We start from the raw sequence: 27371 nt of genomic DNA, 5'->3' as shown, positions 1-27371 counted from the left end.
GTAAAATAAATTACAAATTTTTTGTTTTCAAAATTTCAGTGGGGTTCCAATTATGCGACTTGTGATAAGACAGTCGTTAATGGCTGGATGGCATTTACAAGGGTGGTGAGTCATGAATGCGGGGGGTTAAGAGTAATTTATCGTTTGCGGGCTTGAAAAAAAATGGATGTTTTGCACAAGATTAGAGGGAACAAATTCTATGCAGATTTGTTTTTCCCAATATGCACGTGAATAAGAGTGCACGCCAATGAAGAGGTCTCATTATGGGCATTTTTGTCCCAAAATCTCATCTCTTGACTAAAAATAATTAAAATTATCTAAAGGGCAATTTTCAAAAACACTTTATATTTTAGGGCTAAAAAAAATTTTAGCCTATTTTTAATGTCATGTATGCCACCAATGCTTTATTGATTAAAACGGTGACCGATTTTGATTCACATGACGTTTTTTATCCAAATAAAGATACAAATCTATAGTTTAAAGATTTCTTATAATTTATATGGAATTATAATTAAGGAGACACAACATGTCAATTATATAAAATATTTGTTGAGTTTTAAACTTTTATGATTCATTGTTCATATATAGAGCAATAATTTAATTCTAAATACATTTTTAATATTGAAAGCAACAAATAAATAACAAAAGTGACAAATAAGCAATAAGCATTGTCATCATTAAGGGCAGAAAAACAAAGATTTGGTGAAAATGAAAGGATCTTACAACAAATACTGAAAGTCAACCAACCTTAAAAAGTCATGCTAACTATGCAAACGTACCAAATTTTTAGGGCCTACGGCTTTGTGCCCTTAATGTGGGTAGGGGTTTTTGTTTTGTATATTGCTTTCTCGTTCTAAGGCTAGCCAAGCCAGCAGACAAATTTTCCTTGGTACAATTACAACCCCGAACTGTCTATATTTATTAAACAATCGATTAGCCTGTCTCAATATCATTGATCCAGTCCATCTAACCTCACCATTGTCACCCATAAAAACCATTGCCAAATTTTTACTCTTAAAGAAAAAATCATGGGAATCTCTTTATACCTTTCCTTCTCTCTTCATCCTTAGCTTCGAAATCTTGTTACCAAGATGACTCTCCTTGATACTTTGTTGTTCTATGTTAGTGGTGCAATTAACCCTTTTGATTTCTCGTTATTAATTTATGCATCATATCAACCTTCCATCAACTTTTTCTTTTCGTTTTTTTATCTTCATTACTAATTTGATCATTGTAAAAATCATGATCATCATCAAGTTATACATTTGGTGGACAAGTTCAAGGTGTGGCATAGGTTACCCGTTTTCATGGGGCTAGTTTACCTGGGGATGAAAAGGCACTTACACCAACGTTACAATCTCTTGCATGTGGGAGGAATAGGAACCATTGGTGGGAAATATGATACGGGAGACTTCTGTTACAATACTACTGATAGGAAGTGCAACCACCCTAGTGGTGATGTAATTGGTAACCAGGGAACCTTCTTCGGTCGCAACATGCTTCCATCAACTTCAAACTGTGAGCTGCGCCCATGTCCTTATACCTTTGATATATGTATATACATGTCTCTTTTTCTTTCCCTCCAAAATGATAAGATTAATGTATTTGACCTAGCTATAGTTTAACTGAAATGGAGAAAAGTAGCAGAGTGATTTTAGATTCTAGCTAAGAACAACAGATGAAGAAGTAAAGAGGAAATCCTTGAGGGACTATGTAACCAAAACTCACATGACAGCGATGAGAGATGGAAAAAAGAATTATTTAGCTTACTCACAACTTATGGTCCCAAATTGTCCTTATCTTTATTACACTCAATAATGTTAGGTGTTTATACTATGACATATACAGGGAGATATAGGTATGTGTTGGGATGAGCCCTGCAGCCAATTGGGATTGGCTAAGGCTTGATTATAATCATGCAATAGTATCATTCATGTTGAATGATTAGATGTTTTCTTTCATCAATAAAACATCAATTATAATGAGTTATAATTCTAATTCGATGAAGTCCATGAGATTGATATGCCTTGCAAGGGAACTATAATGGGTTACAGTTATGAGATCCTTATGCATCAAAGCATAATCTCAAAATATTCTTAGTCAATGTATCATTAAGACTAGACATCAATGATACTTAGAGACGGATATATTTTATGTTTTTCACTAAACATGACCCGTCATAAGAAGTACATTTGGTAATACACTCTAATTTTTGTGCAACACTTCTCATGTGTTAGTCATGTCAATACTCCTTAGACTTAAGACACCAGGTTATCTTATATGTGGAGTGTTATGCTTTGATTTCATCTCTACGAGTGCCTAACCAAATATGCCAAAACAAGATGCTTTCAGGTATAACATGAAGTATGTGAAGGCAAATGATTGGTCAAGATAGGAATCATCGTCTCAAGTGTTTTAGAGGACCTATCTTATCAGTTCTTGGTTAACTTTAGCTTATTGAAGTCCTTGGCCAAGGCGACATAAAGATTATGAAAAAGGTTTCTTAACTCTTTATAAAGCTAATGCTACAATTGCAGAAACGAATATGAAGGTCAATAAAAGTAGACATTTTACCAATTTTTTATCATCTCCAAGATATATGATGAGGAATGAATTACACTGATAAATTGTACGTTGAAAGGTTGTCAAAGAACCCTTTAACTTTCCTAACAATTTGGTGGCCATGATGCATTACTAGATGCCAGTCTTGGTCTATGGAATTGATTATAAATTAATTGATTGAAATTTATATTAAACAATTAAGTTATTAATCAATTACATTGCCAACATTCTAGGAACCTAATGGGGCACACACAATGATTACATTTAAATTAAATTGGGAGAGTGATGATTTAAGTTAGACTTAAATCACATACTAGGTAATTAACTTCTGTAAACTTAATTAAAGGAGTTTAATTGAGTTTTAGGCATAATTGAAAATAGTTATAATTATAAGGCCTTGATTGCAAAATATAAAAGAAACTAATTTTGATTTTAATTTTCAAGGACTTAATTAAAAGAGTTTAATTAAGTAATGGGCCCAATATTATAATGTATTATAATATTGAGGGTTTAATTGTAAAATTGAAGTTGTTTAAGCTAACTATATAAGTCACCTTTTAACTATTTTCTATATGAGAATTTTTCACATGAAGAAAACTTAGTTTTTGTCAAAAAAATAAAAGCATTTTTTCTCTTTGCTACCACTCTCTTTGTGTGAAAGAGAAAATTGCTTATAAAGCAATTTTCAAGAGAGGTTCAACTAAAATTGTAAAAAAGAAGAAAATGATAATTGTTGTCCTCTTTGTTAACACAAAATATAATTAAAAACTCCTTCATTTGTTGAAAGTTCAAGTGCAATCGTGTGTACTACTATTAGAGGCCAAACACTTGATTAGCTAGGATTTTTTGCTTCTTGTGATGTTCGCAAGATTACTTCGGGAAGTGCCATTGTGATTACGAAATTACTTGGCAAGGTAACTTTCTGAATAACAATTTATTTTGTGCTTTTATGTGTTAAATATCACCAAGGTGATCTACGGGGTGGAGGCATGTTTTGGTTGTTTACTTATAAAATTTTAATTTTCTTTCCGTTGCGTATTTTGAGCATGTCGTCCATCGTCAAACCCATCAGTATGCTCATTAATTGAGGATATGAGACTTCACTATTTAATAATATCACCAGTCTAACAAGGATAATAATTATAGACTAAGTAGATTAATTATACGTAAAATTTAATTAAATATAATATTTACAAACAAAACTTAATCAATTTATTAATAATTGATGAAAATTTTATGATAAATTTAGTTAAAATACCTATTTAAATAAAATATTAAAATTTTGTTAAAATTATTTGTGGTTTTATGTATTACTCATGTTGTTCTTTTAATTTATTGGTATCAATTTTCAATTTGAATTAAGAATTTTATATACTCCACCTAAATCTAGCCCATATATATATATATATATATATATATATATATATATATATATTAGTATTTACTTATTATTACTATTAATTAATTATTAATAATTAATATGCATTAAATGTGAGCCATAAGGACTCAAAAGGGAATTTCAATTATTTTATGTAATCTTGTTTGATATTCATATTCTGCTTTTATTTTTTTATTTTTTTTTACTATTTACATGAGCAATTGGTGGAACCACACCCATCAGTTGTAGCCATAAAGCTTTTAGTTAGTAAAAGGTTCATCGACACTAGGGAACAATTTAACATGATTGCCAGTTCTTGGATACAATTCATGATTCATGATTGGATTGATCATTTGAAGGACACTCAATAGGTGAAAATAATTAGTACTACCTTAACCTTGCTTTCTGGTGTACTAAGGTAGAAAATCTGACCAAACAAGAGTAGCAAAATGTTTGGTTGGAACCAGCCAAAGAACTTTGACTGTGAAGTGATGAAAAAATTTTCCACGAAACTGGTTCAGATATAGTTGTAGTGGAAGTGTAGAAAGCATGGTGTAAACTCATAGACAATTGAGAAATAATAGGTCAAAGAGATTTAATGGCAAGTAGAATGATTAAGGTACATATCATTTGGTAGGTGGAACTCAGGGCTTCAGACACAAAATTGCAAGTGGTTGTCCATTGAAGTCATTCAGGTTTTTTAAGACCAAGAGGGTCTCGACAGGGAAACTGATGATAACAAGTTTAGCTTTCTGAATACCAGGACTCCTTGGTGGTAAGTGATCCATGTTTAGATTTTCCTAAATGCTAATTGTAACAGGATTTCTATGCGACTTAATGTTACCTTGGGAAGAAAGTGGCATGTTTCAACAACATTAACAACTATTATCCCACCTCTGAATTCTGATGTAAGGAAAATATTTTTTAATTTTTTTTTTTTACTTTCTGAAGCTCCAATACTAGTTAAGACTGCTACTACAATCAGTAGTATGCTTCTAGTGTAGATGCATAAAGAAGATGTTTAGTTTGGAAATAAACCAGAATGAGCTCTATCAAAAAACCATTTCAATGTAATCTTACCTGTAGTGAAATTCTAAAATGAACTTCCACCTTGAATTTTTAATTTATGTATTAGGCTTGAAAACAACAAGTTGTTAGACCATAGTACCTTGAATGTTTGGAAAAAAGTAACCTCTTTTAAGTTGATTAGGGATGGGAGTGTAATTTATGGGAACAATGATGAAAGCATGAGAAGAGTAAGAACATTCAAAGATGGAAAGCTAAAAATAGTAGGAAATGGCTTTTTTGAGCATGATGAGAAAGGGATTCCTATTTTAAGGGATGTAAGGAACTGTTGGGCAGGCTTTTCCCTTCTACAAGCCTTATTTGTCCGAGAGCACAATGTCATGTGTGATATGCTAAAAGTAAGCCTTATTAAATGCAGTGCTCAATTACTTATCAATTGCTTAAGCTACTTGAATGAATCAAATGATTATAGCTAAGACTGTTTGAATGTCTTTTTGTTATTCTGCTACTAAAGTTTTAGAGTTAACTGTTAGTTTCTTACTTTTTTATAAACATGGATGCAACAAATGCCACTTGATATTTTTCTAATAGGAATAGCAACACAATCTATGTAGCTGATGAATTAGTGAACCATTTTTCTTCTTAAGGAACATTACTTTGATCTTGATGATGAGAAGCTCTATTGACATGCCAGACTGGTGACCTCAACTATCATTGTGAAAATCCACACCATTGATTAGACAGTAGAGCTGCTAAAGATTAACATTCTTCTTGCAGGGATGAGGATCAACTGGTAAGAAATATTTCAGTCACTAAGTTGCTAAGAAATGGCAACTAATTTTGCACAAAGTACTAATAAGAATATAAGATAACTCTACCTTTGTCTAAGGCTACATTAAAAAACTACTATAAAATAGATAAATCTATTTGTTTTGAAAAAACTATGATGTTGAATTGCTTATTGGATATTATTTGGGAATATATGTTTAATGTAGGTATGGTTTTCTTGGGAAGAAATTTAAGGATATGTTTGGGCATGTTTGTGGACTGATACTAAGTGGGCTGGTTGGTTTTAGGAAGCCTAAAGATCATGGAGTCCCATACTCTCTTACAAAACAGTTTTTTAGTATCTATAAAATGCATTCACTCCTACCTAACAAATTCATCTTAAGGAACATCAAGTCTACGACTCCAAAATATGAATGTCCTCCTGTATCAGAAAAGTATTTCTCATTACTTGTCTTTACTCTATATGTTTTGTGCAACTGCTATTAGAAAAAGAAAAATTAATTTATTCTTTTTCTTGTCATTTTAAATTATAAGTTCCCTTTTCAAAATAAGTTAAACTTCATATGCTTATTTAATGATGCCTTTGCAATTCGGAAAAACTCTTAAGACTTAATTGGTATGAATATGATACCTATAAGGTGCCTATGATGGCTGAAAAAGAAGGTGAAAGAAGACTATTAAAAATTGGCATGGAATAGATGTTGGTTTCAATGGGTCATTAGGTAAGTGGCACAATCACATTATGGAACTACCTATCATGGATGAGGAACCTTGTTCCTCATGACATTAATGGGGAGGAGATACCACATCCAGTTGATATGGCTACCTTAGAAATTAAATTACTTGTTAATTTGAATTTCTCTTTTATTTCCATTGCATCGTTACAATGTTTTAACTCTTTTTACATTTGCCTCGTGGTCATCGTGTAATTTTACATTGTTGGTTGTTTAGTTTATGGAAATAGGGATAGGGGAGTTGCTCAGTACAATGAGTTTTGAAAGAACTTACTGATGATTCCAATCAGTAAGTGGGAAGATTTGACAAATGATAATGAAGTCATAGAAGCCCTCAGGGAGGTGTATGGAGAAAATGTTGACAAGCTAGACCTGCTTGTTGGCTTACACGCAAAGAAAAAGATCAAGGGCTTCGCCATAAATGGGACTGCCTTCTTCATCCTTCTACTCATTACATCAAGATATGCTTCAATGTATCCAATGCCTTCAAAATGAGCTGAAATCAATCTTTATTGTTGGATTAGCTCCTTGTGCTAATGACAATGATGTTCAAGAGGCTGGAAGCTGATCATTTCTTCACCATAAATTTTAACTCCCAAACCTATGCAGAAACAGGACTTGAATGGGTTAACAAGACTGAGGCCTTGAAAGATGTGATCGACCGACATTTCCTTGATATGACAAGAAAATGGATGAGGTGTTCTAGTGCATTCTCAGTTTGGGATGCAACACTTAACAAAACGAACTACATTCCCCTATATTTGAGACTAGCCCCTTGATGAATGCTACATATATAACTGTCAAGCTGGACATTTAGAGGAATGCTCTATCCTTCTATAATGTCAGCAAATAATACAATACGTCCTTGTAGAAAATCCTTTACCCCAAATAATAACATCACTATCAGTGTATACAACGAATATTGTAGTACTTGATCTTGCTAATATAGAAATTATAATTTCAAACAACTAAACTATATCTCTACTGAGTTGATAATCCTTTTTTAATTAAAGAAAGTTTCTAATTTTTGAGTAAGCTTTAAATGTAGTACATTTGGAGTTAATTGGATACATATATTGTTAAACAAAAACCAAAAGTAAAAATTTAAGATTAACAAATAAAAAGGAATCCCCTTTGATGGAAAATATTAGTAAAAAATAAGTCATCTGTACAAATTGCTTGCCTTGTATTTGAAGGAGTGTTTGTTTTTTTTAAACATTCCAAGCAATTTTTGTTTAATAATATTTGTTACAACAAGAGAAATTTTGTGCATTTGAACAATTGGTTTGAAAACTTCATTTTTCTCCATCTTACAGTAGAATTAAGAAAAAGAGAAACTAACATGGGAATTAAGAAGTCAAAACTAATAGATACAATGACTTTATGAAAGTGTATATGTGGCATAGCACGCAACAAAATACGTGACTAAACATATGGCAAAATATGTGACATAACACGTAATAGACTAAGTGATAGAATACACTGCAGAATACTTGACAAACACATGACAAAGTTTATGATGGGATACACTGTAAAATATGTGATAGAATATATAACCATAGATGCCCAATTTTGACTAAATATTATTTCTTTAGGTATTGTATTACAAGATAAAAACAAATGTGAAACAACCATGTCACACGGGGAAGTGAAAGTAACTCAAAACGAGTAACAAGGTTCATGAGTTATTTTCATATTTGAGATGTTCTAAAGAGTTTAGCTTGATGGATTAGATATAGAGGTAGTTATGAATACTTCTTCTTAACATTTCTTTGAAGTACACACGCTTTACCCTTTCTTTCTTTCTTAAGAGTACATGTGGTGCATTATTGAATGTCACTACTTCACTACCTAAAACTTACGTGCACTATTCAATGACATGCTCATTCTCTTAACATCTAATAAGTTGTTCTTTAATGTGCTATTCATGACAAGTATGTTCTACCATGCAAAACATGCTCTCCAAAAAGTGCTCTCCTTCTACCAAGTGCTCTTAAGAAAGCACTCCTATTTAGTATAAATATGTGTTTAGAAATTTGCGAGGCATTAGAAAACTATCAAAGATTATTCTCAAAACTCTCTCAAAGCTCTTCCAAATATTCTCTCTACTCAGCTTTTTCCATTAGTCATGCTTCGCCATTTTATCCACTTATTCTTTGATTTCTTATTCTTCCCCGTTTGCCACAAAAGCACTTATGCTTCAAGGACTTCTCCAATTTCCCATTTTGTCGCCTCTAATGCATTTCATTTTACTTGATGCAAAACATCTTCTCTCTTTACCAAAAGAACCTTTTACGTTTTGATGACTTCATTAAGGAGGATTGATTACATTGATCTAGAAAGAGAACATCAAAAGTCAGAAAAGGATCTTAAGGAGTACATCTAGCAATTTAGAGAACGAGTATTAGACTTACAAGATTCTCATGATGAAAAAAAAGCTAGTCAAAGTCTACATCCAAGGCATGTTCGATGAATAAAAGGTGTATTTGGAAAACTTACCTCTTTCTACCTTTGCCATTTTAGTTGAAGTTGCACGACTGACCAATAATATGATCCTTAGGCAAAAAAGAGCCAATCATTTCAATAAAAGGAACAACTTGACTATGAACACAATCCAAGGAGAAGGTAAAGAAAAAAGAGGTCCTCAAGAAAACTAAAGACCAAGGTGGGATAACTTCAAAAGAAGACAAGATGAATAGATTGATGCACCCTTTCTATTCTCAATTCCACTTGATAGAGTAAGGAAATTCCTTTAAAAATGGATTAGAGATCGATAGGTAAATTTGCCTTATGTATCACAACCACTAATGGCAAAAGAGAGTCAAAGTTGAAGTATTTTAATTATCATTGCAAGGTTGGTCATCCATTTGCTGAATGCAGAAACCTATGTAAGATATTCATAGAAGAACATAAGCAAGAAAGGTCTTGATTGGAAACAACAAAATTCAAAATAACCCACTCCTTACTCATATAAATGCCTGATGGCATGTAAGTGCAATTATCTGTGTTCATGATGAGCTTTCCCTTTCCTCAAATCAAGAAAAAGACTTATATGCAATTATTGTGGTTATCTTTTCCATTATCGACTCACTTAGGAAGACGCCTAGCTTCAAGCATTTCTTTGATCAACTTGGCTTTTTAAAAGAGTTAAGGAGGAAAACAGCCACAATGTTAGTATAAATATCCAGAGCGCAATATGAAAAGTGAAGCTTGGTAAGACAACTTATGAGGAAAATAGTGAACGGATATGAGAATCCCATAGTATTCATAGAAGCAGACATATGCACATCACACCTCTATCACAACAAGTTGCTTTATGTGGACAACAATGTCAACATATACTCAATGTAAAAGACATTCATTGATGACGAATCCTCGATAAACCTCATGCCATTGTCTATTTTGAAAGCTGCAAAGATAGACTTAGAGAGCTTGCACCATCACATGACTATTATGTCATTCAACAATAAAGAAATTACAACTTTAGGACAAGTCATGGTGAGTTCCAAGATGGGACATATTCAAAACCAAACTTGCTTCCATGCTATTGAAGCTTATGTGGCCTATCATTTGCTCATAGGAAAGAAGTTCTTGCATACTCATAGTATCATTCCCTCTTCGCACCACCAATGCCTCAAAGGCTACTAGAAAAAGGAAAGAAATCTTCATTCCAACAGCGAAGACACTACTTGAGCATCATGAGGTAAGTTACACTAAAACTTTTTTTTTTAAAGAGCTAATAGAGGAAGGTGAAATTGCCATAGCTTGGCCAACTATGTCCAAAGATGGGCTTCAATTTCAACAATCTTGTCCTAAGTGTTCAGAATCTCCAAATATGCGTGAATGTCATTTTAAAGAAAGTGTTGGCGATTGGCATGAACCCTATATCAACTTCTTTCAAAATAGAGATTTTTCAACAAATTTCTAAGATGCAAGACAATTGAAGAAAAGAGTTCAACGTTTTTTTAGTAAATAAAATGAATTATTTCAAGTATCATTTATAGGACATCTACTGAAGAGTGTTTCTCATGCTGATGTAAATCCATTATTGGAAGAAGTTCATGCTGGAAGTAGTGGAAAGCATGAATGAGGGAGGAAGCTTTATCAGAAGTTATTGGATCTTGGATACTATTGGCCTACCTTAGAAACAAAGGCGGTTAATTACACAAGGAAATGCAATGTCAAGTCCATGGGAATGCCATACATGCTCCAACTATAGTACTCTATAGCATCATCACACCTTGGCCTTTCCACACTTAGGCATTCGACTTAGTTGGGCCTATCGGTCCCCTTTTTAGAGGACATACATGGATACTTGCAGCAATAGAATGCTTTATTGAATGGGTAAAGGTTGTTCCCTTGAAGAACGTAATTGGATCGGTTGTGACCAACTTCATTAAAAAGAGCATCATATGCAGTTTGGAATACCCAAGCATATTTTGTTAGACAATGGCATTCCATTTATTAACTACAGTGTAAGGGAATTGTTAGCCTTTTATGATGACGACAATGTGAAGTTAAACTCTTATTACCTTAAAGGGAATGGCTTAGCTGAAGCCACGAACAAAACTATTCTCAAAGTGTTGAGTAGAATGGTACATAACGATCCTAAGATGTGGCATTATGTTATTTCGGTGGCACTATGGGTATATGGAACTTCAAAGTGATGACCTACCAACACTACTCCTTTTTCTTTTGTGTACGAGACAAAAGCTATTCTATTAGTGAAAATGTCAAGCCCGATCTTATAAAATACTTGCCATGTCATTCATGTGATTGACAATATGCTTGCATACTTGGAAAGCCCCGAAAAATTGTCAAAAGTCGGTAATATATCTAGTGGTGCAACTAAGTTGAATTAAGCCTCAAACTAGACCAAATAGAGATTTTAAGATGAAATTGAGAATTTTAAAACCCCAGAATGACTTAAAATGGTGATTCGGAGTTTGAGGACCGATTTGGAGTCAAATTGGAATTTTCATAATCTAGGGGCAAAATGATCATTTTGCCACCTGAGATTAAGATGTGAATGTTGGAAGAAGTTTTTGATCAAGATTGACTATTTAGAACATAATTTGAGTTTGAGAAGTGAAAAATTTTAATTTCGATATTTTTTCGAGTATAGGGGTAAAATAGTCATTTTGCCACCCCATGGGGTAAAATTGTAATTTTACACCACCCAACACTTGTTCAGCCCATGAATTTTACCCAATATTATCATGGATAATTGAGAAAATTTAAGTGGTGGAGAGAGATTGTTTATGGGTAAGTATAACACATCGACCAATGGAATGGTGACATGTGTCAAGTTTATATCCATTTATTATTTAGCTTTAAAATCAGCACAAAATCAGCGTATTTCTCATTCTTATGGCCGGCCAAAGACAGAACAAAGGAAGAAAAGAAAAACAAGAACCCTAGGTGGAAAAATTCAAAGGAAAAGTGTGAAAATTCAAGGAAACAAGTGAAAAAGGTAAGATTTTTTCAATAAAGCTTGAGATATACCTTTTCCATGCATTCTTTTTTATTTTCCATGGTTGAATCATATGAAATCATGATGAATCCCTTGCTGGCCGGACATGGGGGGAGGAGTTTTGATGCTTGATTTGGTTAGATTTCAATGTATTTTAGTGTTTTTAGTTAGTTAGTGATGTGTAGCATGAAAAACCAACAAAAAAAATTCATTTTCTCCCATCACCCATCATTGGCCGAATTCTCCATGTGGAATATTGATGATGATTTTGATTTTATTTCATGTGAATTGATGAGGAAATGATGAATTATGGTGAAAAAATCGAGTAGGAAAAATCATAGTGTTGATGCACTCACCATGGTCGAAATTTTCAAGAGAAAATGTGAAGATAATTTTGCTAAATTTTATGCTATTTGACTTGTGTTTGATGGTTTGGAGAATTGGAAGAAAAATGGAGTTAATTGGAGTTGAATTGGACATATTGACCAATTAATCGAGTGATAGATCGAATTAGGCCAATACCGTTTTATTTAGGTACACAATTGAATTTGTGCAGAACACCGTGTTTGGACAATAATCCAAACAGTTTGCATTCCATTTCATGCATCCATATAGTTTTATAACGATTTAGCACCAATGTGGTAAATTGTTTGATTTTGCATCATGTCTAGGTGGTGAATCCTCCGCTAAGGGCAAAGAAATTGTACCCGAGGATCGGTAGTCAGAGCACTCTAGAAATTCGACTCCCGAAATAGTGAGTAACCTTATCATCATTTTAATTATCTAAAGTGGTCTTTTTATTCGATTTTGTGAATTTATGGAATATGAGTTTAAATGGTTAATTTTTAGGTTTTACAAACAAAATGTGTTTAAATAAAATGATTTTATAAATTGTCTTGAAATTGAATGATGGCTTTGAAAATAGAATAACAGGAGACCACTTGATGTGTTGTAAATATATGGTTCTATTGTGTCAGATCGAGACCCTCGATTTACTTCTCGATTTTGGCCGAAATTTCAGGAAGCTCTTGGAACTAAATTGAGATTTAGTACTGCCTTTCATCCACAGACAGATGGTCAATTTGAGAGAACTATTCAGACATTAGAGCATATGTTACGGGCTTGTGTCATTGACTTTATCGGGAGTTGGGACAGACACTTGTCATTGGTGGAGTTTGCTTATAATAACAGTTTTCAGTCTAGTATTGGGATGGCACCATACGAGGCTTTGTATGGAAGGAAATGTCGAACTCCGCTCTGTTGGGATGAAGTAGGTGAGAGGAAATTGGTGAATGTGGAATTGATTGATTTGACAAACGATAAGGTCAAAGTTATCCGAGAGCGATTAAAGACAGCTCAAGATAGGCAGAAGAATTATTCGGATAAACGAAGGAAAGATTTAGAGTTTGAAGTCGACGATAAAGTTTTTCTTAAGGTTTCTCCTTAGAAAGGTAATAATTTGAAATTTCCAAGTATTAAATCTTATTTGATTATACTATTGTGATAATTTGTGGTATTTATTGAATGATGAAAGGTGTGATTCGATTCGCGAAGAGGGGAAAGCTCAATCCAAGATATATTGGACCCTTTCGTATCATTGAAAGGATTGGGCCAGTGGCTTACAGACTTGAATTACCCCCAGAGTTAGATCGGATTTATAATGTCTTCCACGTCTCGATGTTGAAAAAGTATGTTCCCGATCCCTCTCACATTTTAGAGACACCTCCCATTGAGTTGCATGAGGATTTGAAGTTCGAGGTACAGCCTGTACGTATTCTAGATCGAAAAGATCGAGTGCTAAGGAACAAGAGCATTCTAATGGTGAAAGTATTGTGGAAGAATGCTCGAATGGAGGAGATGACGTGGGAAGTCGAGAGCCAGATGAGAAACCAATATCCACATCTTTTCTTTGAATCAAGTAAGTGAAATTTTGAGGTCAAAATTTTATTTTAAGGGAGGTAGTGCTGTAAAGCCCGACCTTATAAAATACTATTCATGACATACATGTGATGATAGCATGATTGCATGCTAAGAGAGTTCCGAAAAATTTACAAAAGTCGGTATTGTACCTAAAGGTACAACAAAGTTTATTTAATCCTTGAACTAGATCAAATAGGAATTTTAAGGTGAGATTAAGAGTTTCATAGTTCATGGATGACTTAAAATGGTAATTTGGAGTTTGAGGATCAATTTGGAGTCAAATCGGAATTTTCACTAACTAGGGGCAAAATGGTCATTTGCCACCTGGGGACAAAATGGGAATTTTAGAAAAGATTTTTTTGACCCCATTTGACTTATTGGAGTATAATTTGACTTATTGGAGAATGATTTAAGGTTTAGAAGTGAAAAATTTTAATTTCGGTATAATTTAGAGTAAAAGGGTAAAATGGTAATTTTGTCACCTCATGGGCAAAATTGTAATTTTCCACCACCAGGATATTTTCCCAGCACATGGTCTTCCTTTATCTTCATCTTTGACCCTTGACTAATCATGTGGTGGAGATAAAATGTTTAAATTTTTAAAATTTTAAAAACGGACCAATGACATGATGCCACGTGTCATGCCTTTATTAATTTATTATTTTCCTTTTTAAAAGGCACAAAAATCAGCTCATCTTCCACCCCATGGCCGGCCAAACTAGCAAGAAGAGAGAGAAAACAAAAACAAAACCCTAGAGAGAGAAAATCAAAGAAAAAGTGTGAATTTTCAAGGAAATTAAGTGAAAAATGTGAGATTTTTTCTATTAAGCTTGAGTTTTCTTATTCCCAAGCATTTCTCTTTATTTTCCATGATTAAATTACATGTTTTCATGATGAATTCAATTCTGAAAAAATGGGTTAGGAGAGAGAAATTTGTTGGATTTATTTGATTTTAATTTATGTTAGTGTTTTTAGTTAGTTTAGCATATTTAGAAACAAAACAACAAGAAAAGAATTTATTTTCTCCCCCAACCATTAATGGCTGAATTTACCATGTAGTGAGTGAGGATGAGTTTGATTTTATTCTAGGAGAATTGGTTAAGGAATAATGAATTATGAGCCTAGAAAAATAATGAGAATTTTCGGAGCAAAAATATGAATTTTTACCCACTAGGAGTATTTTCGTAATTTACTGTTGGGACTGATAATTTGCACCACACTGAGGGACATTAAGTTAATTTGGGTGCAATTGAGGTATAGAAACTGAAAAGAATTAAATTGGAGTTTAAACGGACCCGTTAGGAATTTAATCGGGTGATAACGAATTAGGCCAATACTGGGTTTAGATAGTTACCAGTGTATTTTTGCATTCCATATCATGCATTGGTAGTCTAAATTAGTTTAATTTTGATTTAGTACCAACTTGGTGAAACTCTCGATTTTGTACTGTGTCAAGGTGGTGAGTCCTCCGATAAAGGCAAGGAAATTGCATCCGATGACCAGTAGACAGAGTGCTTCAAAAGTCTGCATTCTAGACATTGTGAGTAAACTTACTGTCATTTTAATTATCTAGGGTGGTTTTTAGATGCTTTCATGAATTCTATGAAAAAAGAAATTTAAAAAGGTAAATTTCATATTTTATGAATAAATGTGTTTCAATGAAATTAATTTATAAATTGTTTTGAAATTAATAGTGATTTTGAAAAATATAGTACACGAAGACTGTTAATTGTGGCAATTTGATTGTTTAAATTAACTGGCTTATGATAAATCGAGCATGATTGGCTAGTTGGCAATTGTATTGAAATGCGAATTGTTTGGTTACCTTGAAAAACTGCGAATTACAAAATTTCCATATCATGTTATTGAGTTTTATTATATGGTGGATTATATATTAATTAATCACTGCAATAGGGGGTTTCTGTGGACCAGCCTTTTAGAGGGGCACGGTAAACCCCATTATATTCTTACCTCGAACGGAGAGGCGCGTAGGGTATCTCCTGGGGTAAAGTTTAGGGTTCACTTCACGTTAAACCATCACGTGAGGGGGAACTCAGCCAACGCCAAGGAACGACTATGTTTTCAAAACAAAAACATGATTAATGTGAAATGTGAATTTTAATAGCCTTGGCGGTCTCGGTAGGATGCCTCGGCCAAGGTGTCCCCGAGAATGGATTTATGGCACAAGCCTAGATTTTTGTGAGATTCATAAGCCTTTTTACGTATTTTGAACGAGATGTGTTCTAATTGTAAAACCCAGTTTATGATGATTTACTTTATTGTCTCCATGTACTCAACTCTAGATGTTTATGATGATGTTTGTTTACTCATTGGGATTTTATAATCTCACCACCCTCCTTTCCACCCATTTCAGGTTCAGTATAGACTGTAAATAGCTGATCTCATCGAGGACTACAGTGGGATCTGCATTTTCCAAACCGTAGGTTCACAGTCCTCTTTACTTTTGTTTATTCGAGGGCACTCTTGTTATTGTAAATTAAATTAAATATTTTGGCTTACTGTATTTAAGTATGTATAAATTTATTTAGCTTTTACGCTATAAAAATTATTCACGTATAACTCTATAAATATTGTTTTATAAGAAAATAGAATATTTTACTTAATATTTCTTTTATTTTCTTATTATATTCAAATAACCATAATTTCGTTTTAAATAAAGATTTTAGACTTTTAAACTCATTTTGAATATGAATTATGTGTTTTGTACTTGTATATTACGTTTTAGCCAGTTTCAAAATTTTTTAGAAAATGACCAAAATACCCCTGTGAGACGAAAAATTAATATTTTATTTGTTTAAAGTTGGAAACAGCTTCAAATCTTTTAGAACACGATATTTGACAATGGTTGCTCACAAGGGAACAGAGAAACTGATAGTAAAGCCTTGCGGGGTTTCGGGTTGACATTTCGAGCAATAAGTGTCTACCGGGACACCGCGACGGTTGTCATGGGCTCGAGGGGAGTACCGGGTCGTGACAGCCTTGGCGGACTCGGTTAAATGCCTCGGCCAAGGTATTCCCGAGAATGATTTTGGCAGGAGCCAAGCTTTGAAGATACTCATAAGCCATGTTGATTATTTAAATGAAATGAATATTTATGTTATGAAATACATATTGAGATGGAATATTTTAATCGTCTCCATTTACTCGACTTTAGATATTTTGGATGATGTTTGTTTACTCACTGGGATTATATAATCTCACCACCCTCCTTTCCACCAATTTCAGGCTCAGAATAGGCTGTAGATAGCTGGTTTCATTGAGGTTACCATTGGATTTGCATCCTTCAAACTGTAGGTTCACAGTCCTCTTTACTTTTGGTTATTCGGAGGTCCACTAGTTATTGTAAATTAAATTAAATACTCTGACTTACTGTATTACAATATGTATGAATTTATTTAGCTTTGACGCTGCAAAGATTATTTACGTATAACTTTAAAAATATTGTTTTATAAGAAAATAGAATATTTTATTAAATATTTTTTTTATTTTTTTATTATATTCAAATAATTATAATTTCATTTTAAATGAAGGTTTTAGACGTTTAAACTTATTTTTGATTATGAATTATGTGTTTTGTATTCGTATACTACATTTTTACCTGGTTTCGAAATTTTTGAAAAAAATGACCAAAATACCCCTGTGAGACGAAAATTATTATTTTATTTGTTTTAAGTTGAAAACAGCTTAAAACCTTTTAGAACATGATATTTGGCAACGGTTACTCACAGAGGAAATGAGAAACTGATATTAAGCCTTACAAGGTTTCGATTGACATTTCGGGTAATGAGTGTTTATCGGGATATCACGACGATTGTCACGAGCTCGAGGGGAGTACCGGGTCGTGACAGAAAATCCTAGTTTCGTCAACAAGATTGGCCCTAAATGTTGAAATGGACACTTAAGGGGGCAAGCCTTTATCGTAAGCTTGCACAACCTCACACAACAAGGCTTGTTATTTATTATAAATTCCAATTACGTATTAAAATCTTTTTTTTAATAATAAATTTTTCACACAAAGGGCAAAACAAAACTATGCTAAGTGTTTCCCAAGTGCATAACGTACAGGTGACGTTCTCAATGCGTAATGCCCAAGTGATGTTCTAAAGTGCATAACGCATATAGACATTCTTAAGTGCATAACACACTAGTGACATTCCAAATGTGTATAATATAAGGACATTCTCAAATACGTAAAGGATATGAATGTTCTTAAGTGCGTAACGTATAAGGACATTTTCAAATGTGTAACACATAAGGACGTTCTCATGTGCATTACGCACTGGTGACATTCCGAGTACATAATGCCTAAGTGATGTTCCCAAGTGCATAACGCATATGGACGTTTTCTAATGCATAAAGCATAGGGACGTTCCCAAGTGCATAACGTATAGGAACGTTCTTAAGTGCGTAACACACTAGTGACATTCCCTTTAAAGCATAAGGACGTTCTCAAGCATACAATGCACAAAAATGTTCCCAAGTGCATAATGCACAACAACATTCCCAAATGTGTAATGTTCCCAAGTGCGTAACACTCCAAGTGGGTATTCTTAACCACAAGCAAATTTTGTAACAAAATAATAATAATAATAATAATAATAATAATAATAATAATAATAATAATAATAATAAATGCACAAATTTGCAAGCATTGCGTGTTTTCAAGTTTTCTAAGAATGTATGCGAGATTTAAAGCCTAATTCAAAAGCAGTAAAGGTTCTAATTAAAAAAGATATCGCTTTGAAGGGAATATGTGAAAAACATGTTTTAGCATTACTTCATTAGCTATTCTTTCTTTTGAACAAGAATAATATATAAAAGCATTACCTTGCATTACTTATTTTATGTGCGTGACTCAAATTACATCTTCTTATTTTATGCATAAAAATTTCTTATAAGAATTTTTATGCAGGGGCAATATGTAGATATCCAATTTTGATTAACTATTGTTTTTTCAAGTATTGTGTTATAGAATAAAAACAAGAGTACAACAACCATATTACATGGGGAAATGACAGTAATTCAGAACGAGTAGTAAGTTTCATTGGTTATTTTTATATTTGGGATGCTCTAGAGAGTTTGGCTTGATGGATCAAATATGAAGATAATTAAGAGGACTTCCTCTTAACCTTTCCTTGAAGTACATGTGTTTTACCCTTTTTCTTTTTTTTAAGAGCACATGTGGTGCGTTATTAAGTGTCAGTACTCCATTACCCAAAACTTACGTGCACTATCAAATTACATACTCTTTCTCTTAACATCCAATAAGTTATTCTTTAATGTACTCTTTCATGACAAGCACGTTCTTCCATGCAAAATGTGATTTGCTAAAAGTACGCCCTTTTTACCAAATGTTCCTTAAAAAGCACTATTATTTAGTATAAATATGGGAGTTTGAAAAATTAGGAGGTATCGGAAAATCATCAAAGATTACTTTCAAAACTCTCTCAAAGCTCTTCCAAATATTCTCTCGACTCAACTCTTTTCATCCGCCGTGCTTCGCCATTTTCACCACTTATTCCTCATCGTCTACCACAAAGGTACTTACGCTTCAAAGATGGCTCCAATCTTTTTCTATGCCATCTCTAATGCATTCTGTTTTACTTGTTTCAACACGTCTCCTCTTCCGACTATGAGAATCCTCCATAGTAACAAATAATGTGGTAGAATACATGATAGTTGATGTGCCAAATAAGCTGCAATGGCAAAAGAAGTCAACACATGGACAATTAATGTGTGAGATAAGAGCTATCAACACGTTGTGTATGTGAAATAGGGACTGTCATTACTCAAGGTGACATTGATACCACGTTATGAAAAGAGAAATCTTATATTTTGAATTGTGTATATAATTATAGAGAGAAATGATATATATAATACTATTCATAATTTCTTAAGCTAATACTATTCATAATCTAACTAACTAATTAACTAACAATTATAGTCTAGCAAGCTAATTAGTGAAGAATTTTACACTAACTAACTAACTAGTCAATAATAACATATTCTAACTATCACTAAATTGATACAAATATCTTAGCAAATATACGTCTATAATTTATGCGTATAAATATCAATTTTAATTGATCAAAATTTTGTTTTTAACAATTTTTAATAAAAATTGCTTGAATTTCACTTAAGAAATTTTATACTATAAGTTTGCTCCTAGCTTGTTTTCTTTTTTTTTTTTTTTAATTTTACAATTCAAAGTAAAGCACCATCAATGTATTTAGAGACAAAAGTAAATGAATTCTTAAATAATATAACTAAAAAATTTCAATTTTGTTGACATTCACTTGCCTGTGAGATACATTCTATGACAGTTCCGTTACTACGCGCAGCCCCATCATTGCCTCCAAATTTTTGACATTTTGCTCATCTTCCCGCCATTTTCTCCCCTCAGCACCATGTCAGATAAACATAGGCAAAGCAAGCTCTCCATACATCCCAAATGCAAAAAGAAAACCTCAAAACGGATTAAACCCAAAAATAATTGGCAAGAATGGGAATCAAAGATCTGCTCAGATTTATGAAACCCTTCATCGAACCCGTTCACATCAAGAAATACGCCGGCAAGCGGGTATAACATTTCATCCTCGCTCTCTCTCTCGTTAGAGCTAGCTCCTTTTTTTTTTGTAATATATTTGTTGTAATTTTTTCAGGTGGGTATTGATGCGTATTCATGGTTACATAAAGGAGGTATTTATGGTTCACTTCTTTTTTTTATTATTTTTTTGAATTTGTGAAATGGGCTGCATTGATTTATGCAAAAAATTGCAGCATATTCATGTAGCATGGAGATTTGTTTGAATTCAAACAGTGAGAAGAAATCGCGATACATAGATTACTTTATGCACAGAATCAATCTTCTTCGTTACCATAAGATAACTCCAGTTGTTGTTTTTGATGGTGCCAATATCCCCTGTAAGGCTGCCACTGAAAATGAAAGATACAGGTTTTTAGCTTTTCTACTTCAAACGATGAACTTTTAAAGCTTACATAACAGTATATAGCTATTTCAAGTTCTTGGAGATGATACGAACTTGGTTTCTTCTCTTTTCCTTTTTATTTTAATCTATTTAAGGAGACGGAAAGATAATCAAGAATTGGCAATGGCGAAGCTTAAGGAGGGGGATGTTAGAGGTGCTAGTGAGCTTTTCCAGGTTTCACCTAGCTACCTTGCTCCTTTAATTCAATGTTTGAACTGTTCATTAGCGTTTTGCCCATATGCATTGTTAATGTGTCTCGTACTTAATTTGACGTGGGATAGATTTGGAGATGTCTCCTTTCTTTAGGTTTATAGGGGGCGAGACCTACAAAATTAGATTTTGGGGTGGTAATTGCATATAGGATTAGGATTCTGAATGTTTTGAAAATTTCATATCGAGATAAAGCTTCCATTGAAGGAAAGTTTGCTGGAAATCCTCACATCAAGAAGATTAAGATTTAACTTAGTTGGTGAAAAGGGGTTTGCCATGTAGTGTTGTGACTTAGACCTTAACTCAAAAGCCTCTTAGCTGTGATGGAAGACAATCAATGTAATGAATTTCTTTTTGGGGCTAATCAAAGTAACAAATTTAAAAATTAGATTGATCAACTCCAAACACCAACCAATCAAAAAACTCAAAACAAAAATTTAAAATGGTCAAAAAAGGTCACCATATGTGGTTTGCTAAATATTCTTTATGTCTTAAGGGCAGTGCAAATAAGAAGCTCATTATAATAAAGATTACAATGATCAAGCTCATCTAGAAAAACCCTATTACAATAATCACTCCCTCATGACTTCTATGTGTTTTCTACTAGCTTGATGATGGATACACAAGCAAACCCTGAAACCCAATGAAAAGAGCTTACGAAACCAAAATTTCAGTTTCTTTTCTTTCTCTCTTCCTCTGCCAAGCACCCCCACATTCTCCCTTTTATATCACAACATTTTTCTCACTGCATAGGTGACAAGTAATGGAATTGGGAGAGACCATTACTGGGCCAACCTCATTTAATTTCATGCAGAAGCTTGGCTCTTAGAGGTTGAAATCTTCAGCCAACTGCAACAAATGCAAATGACTTTTTGACTACCTCTTGGTCTTACATTCTTCCGTTACATCCTTTAGATAGAGATGGATTTTACACTGCAAAACTTCTGACACCCAATACGTACTCTAGAAATATGTAACATGTTCTACCAACACGTTTACCATCCATCACTTGAATCAAATAATACCAATGAAGTCGTCAGAGAAACCCAACCAAGCACTAGGTATTTATTTTAGTAGGAATATTTACGGTGAGCACGATCATTATAATTTCTGTTTGATACTGAATTTCTTCTTTGCGGTGCCTGTGAAAGTAAGAAATATTTCTGAATCATGTGTATCTTTGTATCCTCTTTGCTTACGATTTTCTTTTCTTGTTTCAGTTTCTTGATTGGTTAGTGCTTCGAGTTGATCAATTCAATTTCTACATTGGTTATTTAGCACACTACGATTGTAGCCAACTGTGCCTCAATAAAGCAGAATACTCATATTTTCATGATGAAAAGCATATTAAAAACTAAAGATTGTGTAGGTATTTGTACTGATTTCTAGACTACTTAACCAACAAGAAATAGGGTTCCTAACAGAAAACCATTTGGTAGACAAGTAAATGACCAACTTAGACTGCAAGAAAATTAATGTAGCTCCTATAACTCCAAGCATCATCTAAACTGCTAGTATTGAAATTAAAAATCTGAAAGCTATAATGTGTTTCGTTTTCCATGGTTTTAATACATTCGTTTTTCTTGAAAAAAGTAACAATATTTTCTTCTGGTATATATTTTTGCCTTCAAGTGAATGGGGACAAAAAAGGAGTATGGTTTATTAAATCTTCCTTGAAAATTATTGGATGAACTATTAGTTTTGCTCTTGGTTAGAATTAGTTCACCTTGTAGTGCTAGATGCTACTCTTGGATTTCAGCCTGTCCAATTTTACTTCACTTATTTAGACCTCTCTCAAGATTGTCCATGAGCATGAACTAAATTTTGGGTAGTGATTTCAGCCTGTTCAAGTGTTATCTGGATTGGAACTGTATAATTAGTTAATTTTAAATAGCTTGCCAATTAGTTCACCTAAGTAATCTAAAGTTCTTTAGCATCATTTTTCATAACACCACAGATCATAGATATTTTTACTTTTTGTGGTCTGCTTAAATTTTGCATGGCTTATCATCTTCCATACTTGTTCATTCTATTATCTGTATGGATTTATTACCTGTTCTTATATAAATTGGCATTCACTTTTCTCTTTCTTTTTCCATTGTGTAGAGAGCAGTGAGTATCACTCCAGCCATGGCACATCAATTGATTCATGTATGATATTCTTAATTAAGTTCAGCAATGCCTCTGCATTTGCATATCATTTTCTATGATTTTTGCTCATCACGTAAATTTAGAACAGTTCTCATTCCTGTTGCAATGTGCTGTAACTTTTCAGATTTTGAGATCAAAGAACATCGAATTTGTGGTAGCACCATATGAGGCTGATGCACAGCTAGCATACTTGGCCACCCTTGAGGCTGAAAAAGGTGGAGTTGTGGCAGTGATTACAGAAGACAGTGATCTAATAGCATATGGTTGTCCAGCTGTAAGAACTTCTCCAAAACTATGATATCGTGTGCTGATGGAGGTCTTCTGCTCTCCTGATGACTTCTGTTTTCTTTATTGATTATCAGAGTTATTGGTTTTTTCTTGTTTTGATGCATTTTCTGTTAACAGATCACCTTTAAAATGGACCGATATGGCAATGGAGAAGAACTAGTTCTGGCTAAAGTTTTTGATTCTATAACTAGTAAACCTTCCTTCAGAGGTTTTGATAAAGAACTGTTCATAGGTAAGTTTCATTTTGACACCTGAAAGCTATGTTCTTGAAGTTTACCTGTTATTTAAAAGCCTAGGTTGTCCAGAACACAGCTTTCCGAAGAATCAAATTTGAAAATTTTATGTACACAATCAAGGTCCTTAGAGACCTACCTTGATAAAGGTGAACTCTGTATCCCTGTGATAATTATAAGCCTGATTCTTTTAATCTGTTGAACTAAATAACTTCTCTATTAGTTGTGAAGTTTTCCATAAATATTGTCAAACTAGAAAGATCTTATTTACCTTCTTTTCTGAGATTAACATGTTTCCTCTTTGTTTGACTCTAATATATGCATTTGGACTAAAATTTTAGCATATGTAATGACATTCTACAGGTATGTGTGTCTTAGCTGGATGTGATTTCCTTCCTTCTGTTCCTGGAATTGGGATTGCAAAGGCGCATTCCTTGGTCTCCAAGTATCGGAACTTAGACCGTGTAAGTTTTTTCTGTTTGCTTTTTCATATGGAATATAGAATTGACTATTTTCCCCATATTTTAAAGCCTTCCTCCAAGAATATATGCAGAGCAAAAACATACTTTTAACCAACAAATATTGTTCTAACAAATATTTCAATGGGGTTTTCATTTGACATGATCTTTTGAAGATAAACTGCTTGGTCATAGAATTTAAATCATGCCAGTGAGGCAAAATTGAGAATTCTTTACTTAAATGAGTGGCTCTACAAGTATGCTACTGACTTTAACCATATTGACTTGACTCTAGGTTAATAAAAAACTGAGAGTTGCGTTTGCATATAATTAGCTGGTTTGATGAGGTCATTTTCTTAAACTTAGCATTCAAAGATCTCCAAGCTTTTGGTGAAAGTTGCATCTTCTTTGTTACGCATGAGGTGCACAGAATTTGAAACAGCTGATTGTATATGAAATTTCACTTGGTGTAACCAAGCATTTATCATATTTGTCTACTATGCCTGCATCCAGATAATAAACAGAATGGGAACCTTTCATTTTCAAAGGATGTCCATGCAGGTGCTTCTGTTTGGAAGCATAAGCAGGAGAAATTAGCTAATAAGAAAAAAAGTAATTGACGACTCAATCTAATGGCCTTTCATGCGGCAAAAGTTAGTGAGCCCAAATTAAATGGAAAAACAAAACTATCTTTTTGTCTCTAGTACATTTTTTGCATCTTGTTGAAATTGTTGTTTCCATTATGACAGCATCTGAATTGCTGTTCCCATTTATAACAGCTATAGCATCTTAAGGGTTTAAAATTCTATATGATGGATATGATCCATTTGATCACAGCAATATTATTTAAACTTCCATATTTGGTTGATATGTTTACAGGTTTTATCAGTTTTGAAGATTGAAAAGGGCAGTCAAATGCCTGAAGATTACTCCAAATCTTTCAAAGAAGCAGTTGCAGTTTTTCAGCATGCCAGAATGTTCATATGCTGGAAATAGAATTATTCAATGCCCCATTGCTTGATTTTCATAAACTTATAGTGTTGCTTTGAACTTGCTTTTGCAGATATGATGGTGAAATCAAGGGGCTGAAACACATGAAACCTCTTACAAAACAGCTTCTGCAAATTCTAGATGAAGGGCTTGATTTTCTGGGACCGTATCCTTTTTTATTCTTTTCTTTTTTACTCTGATTCTGAAGTTACAGTGTCAACTTCACGATGCAGAAAAGGGAGGGAAAAGATGAAGAAAAAAGAGATCAGAGAGAAAACATAGGGCAAGAGGAAGAATCGGAAGAAACATTTAAAGAAACAGAAGAAATTAAGAAAGAAAGGGATTGAACCAAGAGGTGAAATTATTATTATTTAATACTCAAATTTCAATAATCCATAGGTAATACTGTTAGAATCTGAAAGAAGATAGCTACTTATAGACATTTCCATATACCTTAGTACTTGGTAGGAAAAAGTTCTAATTAAAATAATTGAATTTAAATGCCCTAAAATACCAGTAATACTACGATAGAGCCCAAAAAACTAAAATAAAATAATAATATCAATAATTTTATATGATTTAATCCTTCAACCAGTTTTCTATTTTAGTCATGCATCAGTTTAATGTTCAGACAGATCTCATAGTGTAAATTGTTGAAATATTAGGCTTTGTATGTTATGGTGCTTATATGCATATTTTGGACCAGGGTTATCAGATATCTTAAAGTTACAATTTTAAAACCTTTTATTAATTTCCAATGGCATCCAGTTCTGCTTGCTGGCTAAATTTAGCGCTCTGTGACAGTTGATCTTGGCAACATGTAATAAATATGTTTGAGTGTGACATATGCAATTTTCCCTTGACCAAGGACAAATGGTATTAGAGAAATCTCTCCATCAGTAGCTATTGCGATTGCTGAAGGAATCTTAGACCCCACTACTATGGAGGCCTTTGACAGTATGCCAACTCCTGGAAATCATCCAGTGCCTACCGAATTTCAAGCTTCTGGTAAACGCCAGTTGCTGGAAACTGCTGATATATCCAGACAAGAGAGCTGCTTCTTGGTATTTTCTTCACATAAAACCAGAGAAAAAAATAAGACAGGCAAGTTCTTTAGAAACCACACATGACATCAAATGTTAAAGATTTATAGTTTAGTCTTAAATTTATTAATTTATTGGTCATCTTCAATGTATTCCAGAATCTCTGATATATCTGTTTTTGGGAATGTTTAAATACATTCATTGCTGCTGATAGTATTTAAAATCCTGCTTGTGCTTGCAAAATGTTGAATCTGCTGCAGAAACTTAGATGCTGAAGCATGTAGGTGCTCATGCATATATTTTTGCATTTATCTATGTATTTTACAATGGTGTGATTTTCTGTTAGCAGGTACAATGAGGCAAGGTGCAGTTTCAATTGAAAAGAAGTATATCCAAGATGCTGGACTAGAGAGATTAGCTTTTCCATTAAAAAGTCAGCTGACAAAGGCGAATGTGGTTACAGAGGACATTCCACTGATTCCGAATAACAATCCTTTCAAGAAAAGAAAACTTGATGAAATGCACATAGCCGAGGCAAAGGACACCACTGAACTAGTTTCCTCAAATGACGAGAATGAGATTGAGAGGTCGGAAATCTTGTGTGTGTTTCCTGATAACACCCAATTGGCATTTCCTGGAAGAAAAGTTGAAATGTCCTCTAACCAGATAGAGAGCACTGCTGAACAAATATCAATGGTGAGTGAGGTGGAAAGTTGTGAGACCCTGCACATGAACGTGGGATCTCAAGAAAGCGTGAGCTGTAATCCCAAAAGACTGTTTAGTGGAAGAGGAAGAGGTAAGAATGACAAGTTGAAGTTGAAGGGAAGTAATTGCAAGAATTCAGAGACTAAGAACAGTATTCTTAACTTTTTTGCTCGTGTGTAATCATTCATCTTTTTAATTTATAACTTCTTTTGTAAACTCCAGCAAGTGCATCATTCTTTCAGAAAGTAAGCTTTCTAAAACAGAGCAGAAATGAAGTTCTTCTTCCATGAAAGAGTGCATCATTCTTCCTTTGGATAACATTACGATGTTATATGATCAGTGATTACAAGAATCACAAAGGGTGCATCACACAAGGGCCTAAATTTTATATGTTTTAGACG

At 33.5% G+C, this 27371-nt stretch overlaps 1 protein-coding gene and 1 pseudogene across 1 annotated transcript; both read left to right on the top strand.

Annotated features, from left to right (window-relative positions):
- Nucleotides 1-1028: 1028 nt before the first annotated feature.
- LOC148763488 (alpha-dioxygenase 2-like) lies at nucleotides 1029-7268 on the top strand (annotated as a pseudogene).
- A 13031-nt stretch (nucleotides 7269-20299) lies between these two features.
- LOC18604252 (5'-3' exonuclease family protein) lies at nucleotides 20300-27351 on the top strand. The gene is made up of 12 exons (XM_007036625.3): nucleotides 20300-20483; nucleotides 20566-20602; nucleotides 20684-20858; nucleotides 20988-21066; nucleotides 23209-23253; nucleotides 23378-23527; nucleotides 23659-23773; nucleotides 24138-24238; nucleotides 25112-25209; nucleotides 25296-25388; nucleotides 26106-26326; nucleotides 26615-27351. The coding sequence occupies exons 1-12, from the start codon at nucleotides 20406-20408 to the stop codon at nucleotides 27148-27150; spliced, it is 1728 nt and encodes a 575-aa protein (XP_007036687.3). The 5' UTR covers nucleotides 20300-20405; the 3' UTR covers nucleotides 27151-27351.
- Nucleotides 27352-27371: the final 20 nt, after the last annotated feature.

Source organism: Theobroma cacao, chromosome 3, assembly GCF_053813885.1.
Source record: "Theobroma cacao isolate CCN51 chromosome 3, ASM5381388v1, whole genome shotgun sequence".
NCBI classification, from domain to species: Eukaryota; Viridiplantae; Streptophyta; class Magnoliopsida; order Malvales; family Malvaceae; genus Theobroma; species Theobroma cacao.
The sequence above is the reverse complement of the archived record's forward strand: the minus strand, read 5'-3'. Positions and strand labels throughout refer to the sequence as shown.

What these genes read in the sequence shown, in the direction of transcription:
- LOC18604252 (XM_007036625.3), top strand. Translation starts at nt 20,406, where the DNA reads ATGGGAATCAAAGATCTGCTCAGATTTATGAAACCCTTCATCGAACCC. An exon ending in TTCATGGTTACATAAAGGAG is followed by an intron (nt 20,603 to 20,683) that starts GTATTTATGGTT and finishes AAAAAATTGCAG; the next exon opens with CATATTCATGTAGCATGGAG. An exon ending in TAGCATATGGTTGTCCAGCT is followed by an intron (nt 23,528 to 23,658) that starts GTAAGAACTTCT and finishes TTCTGTTAACAG; the next exon opens with ATCACCTTTAAAATGGACCG.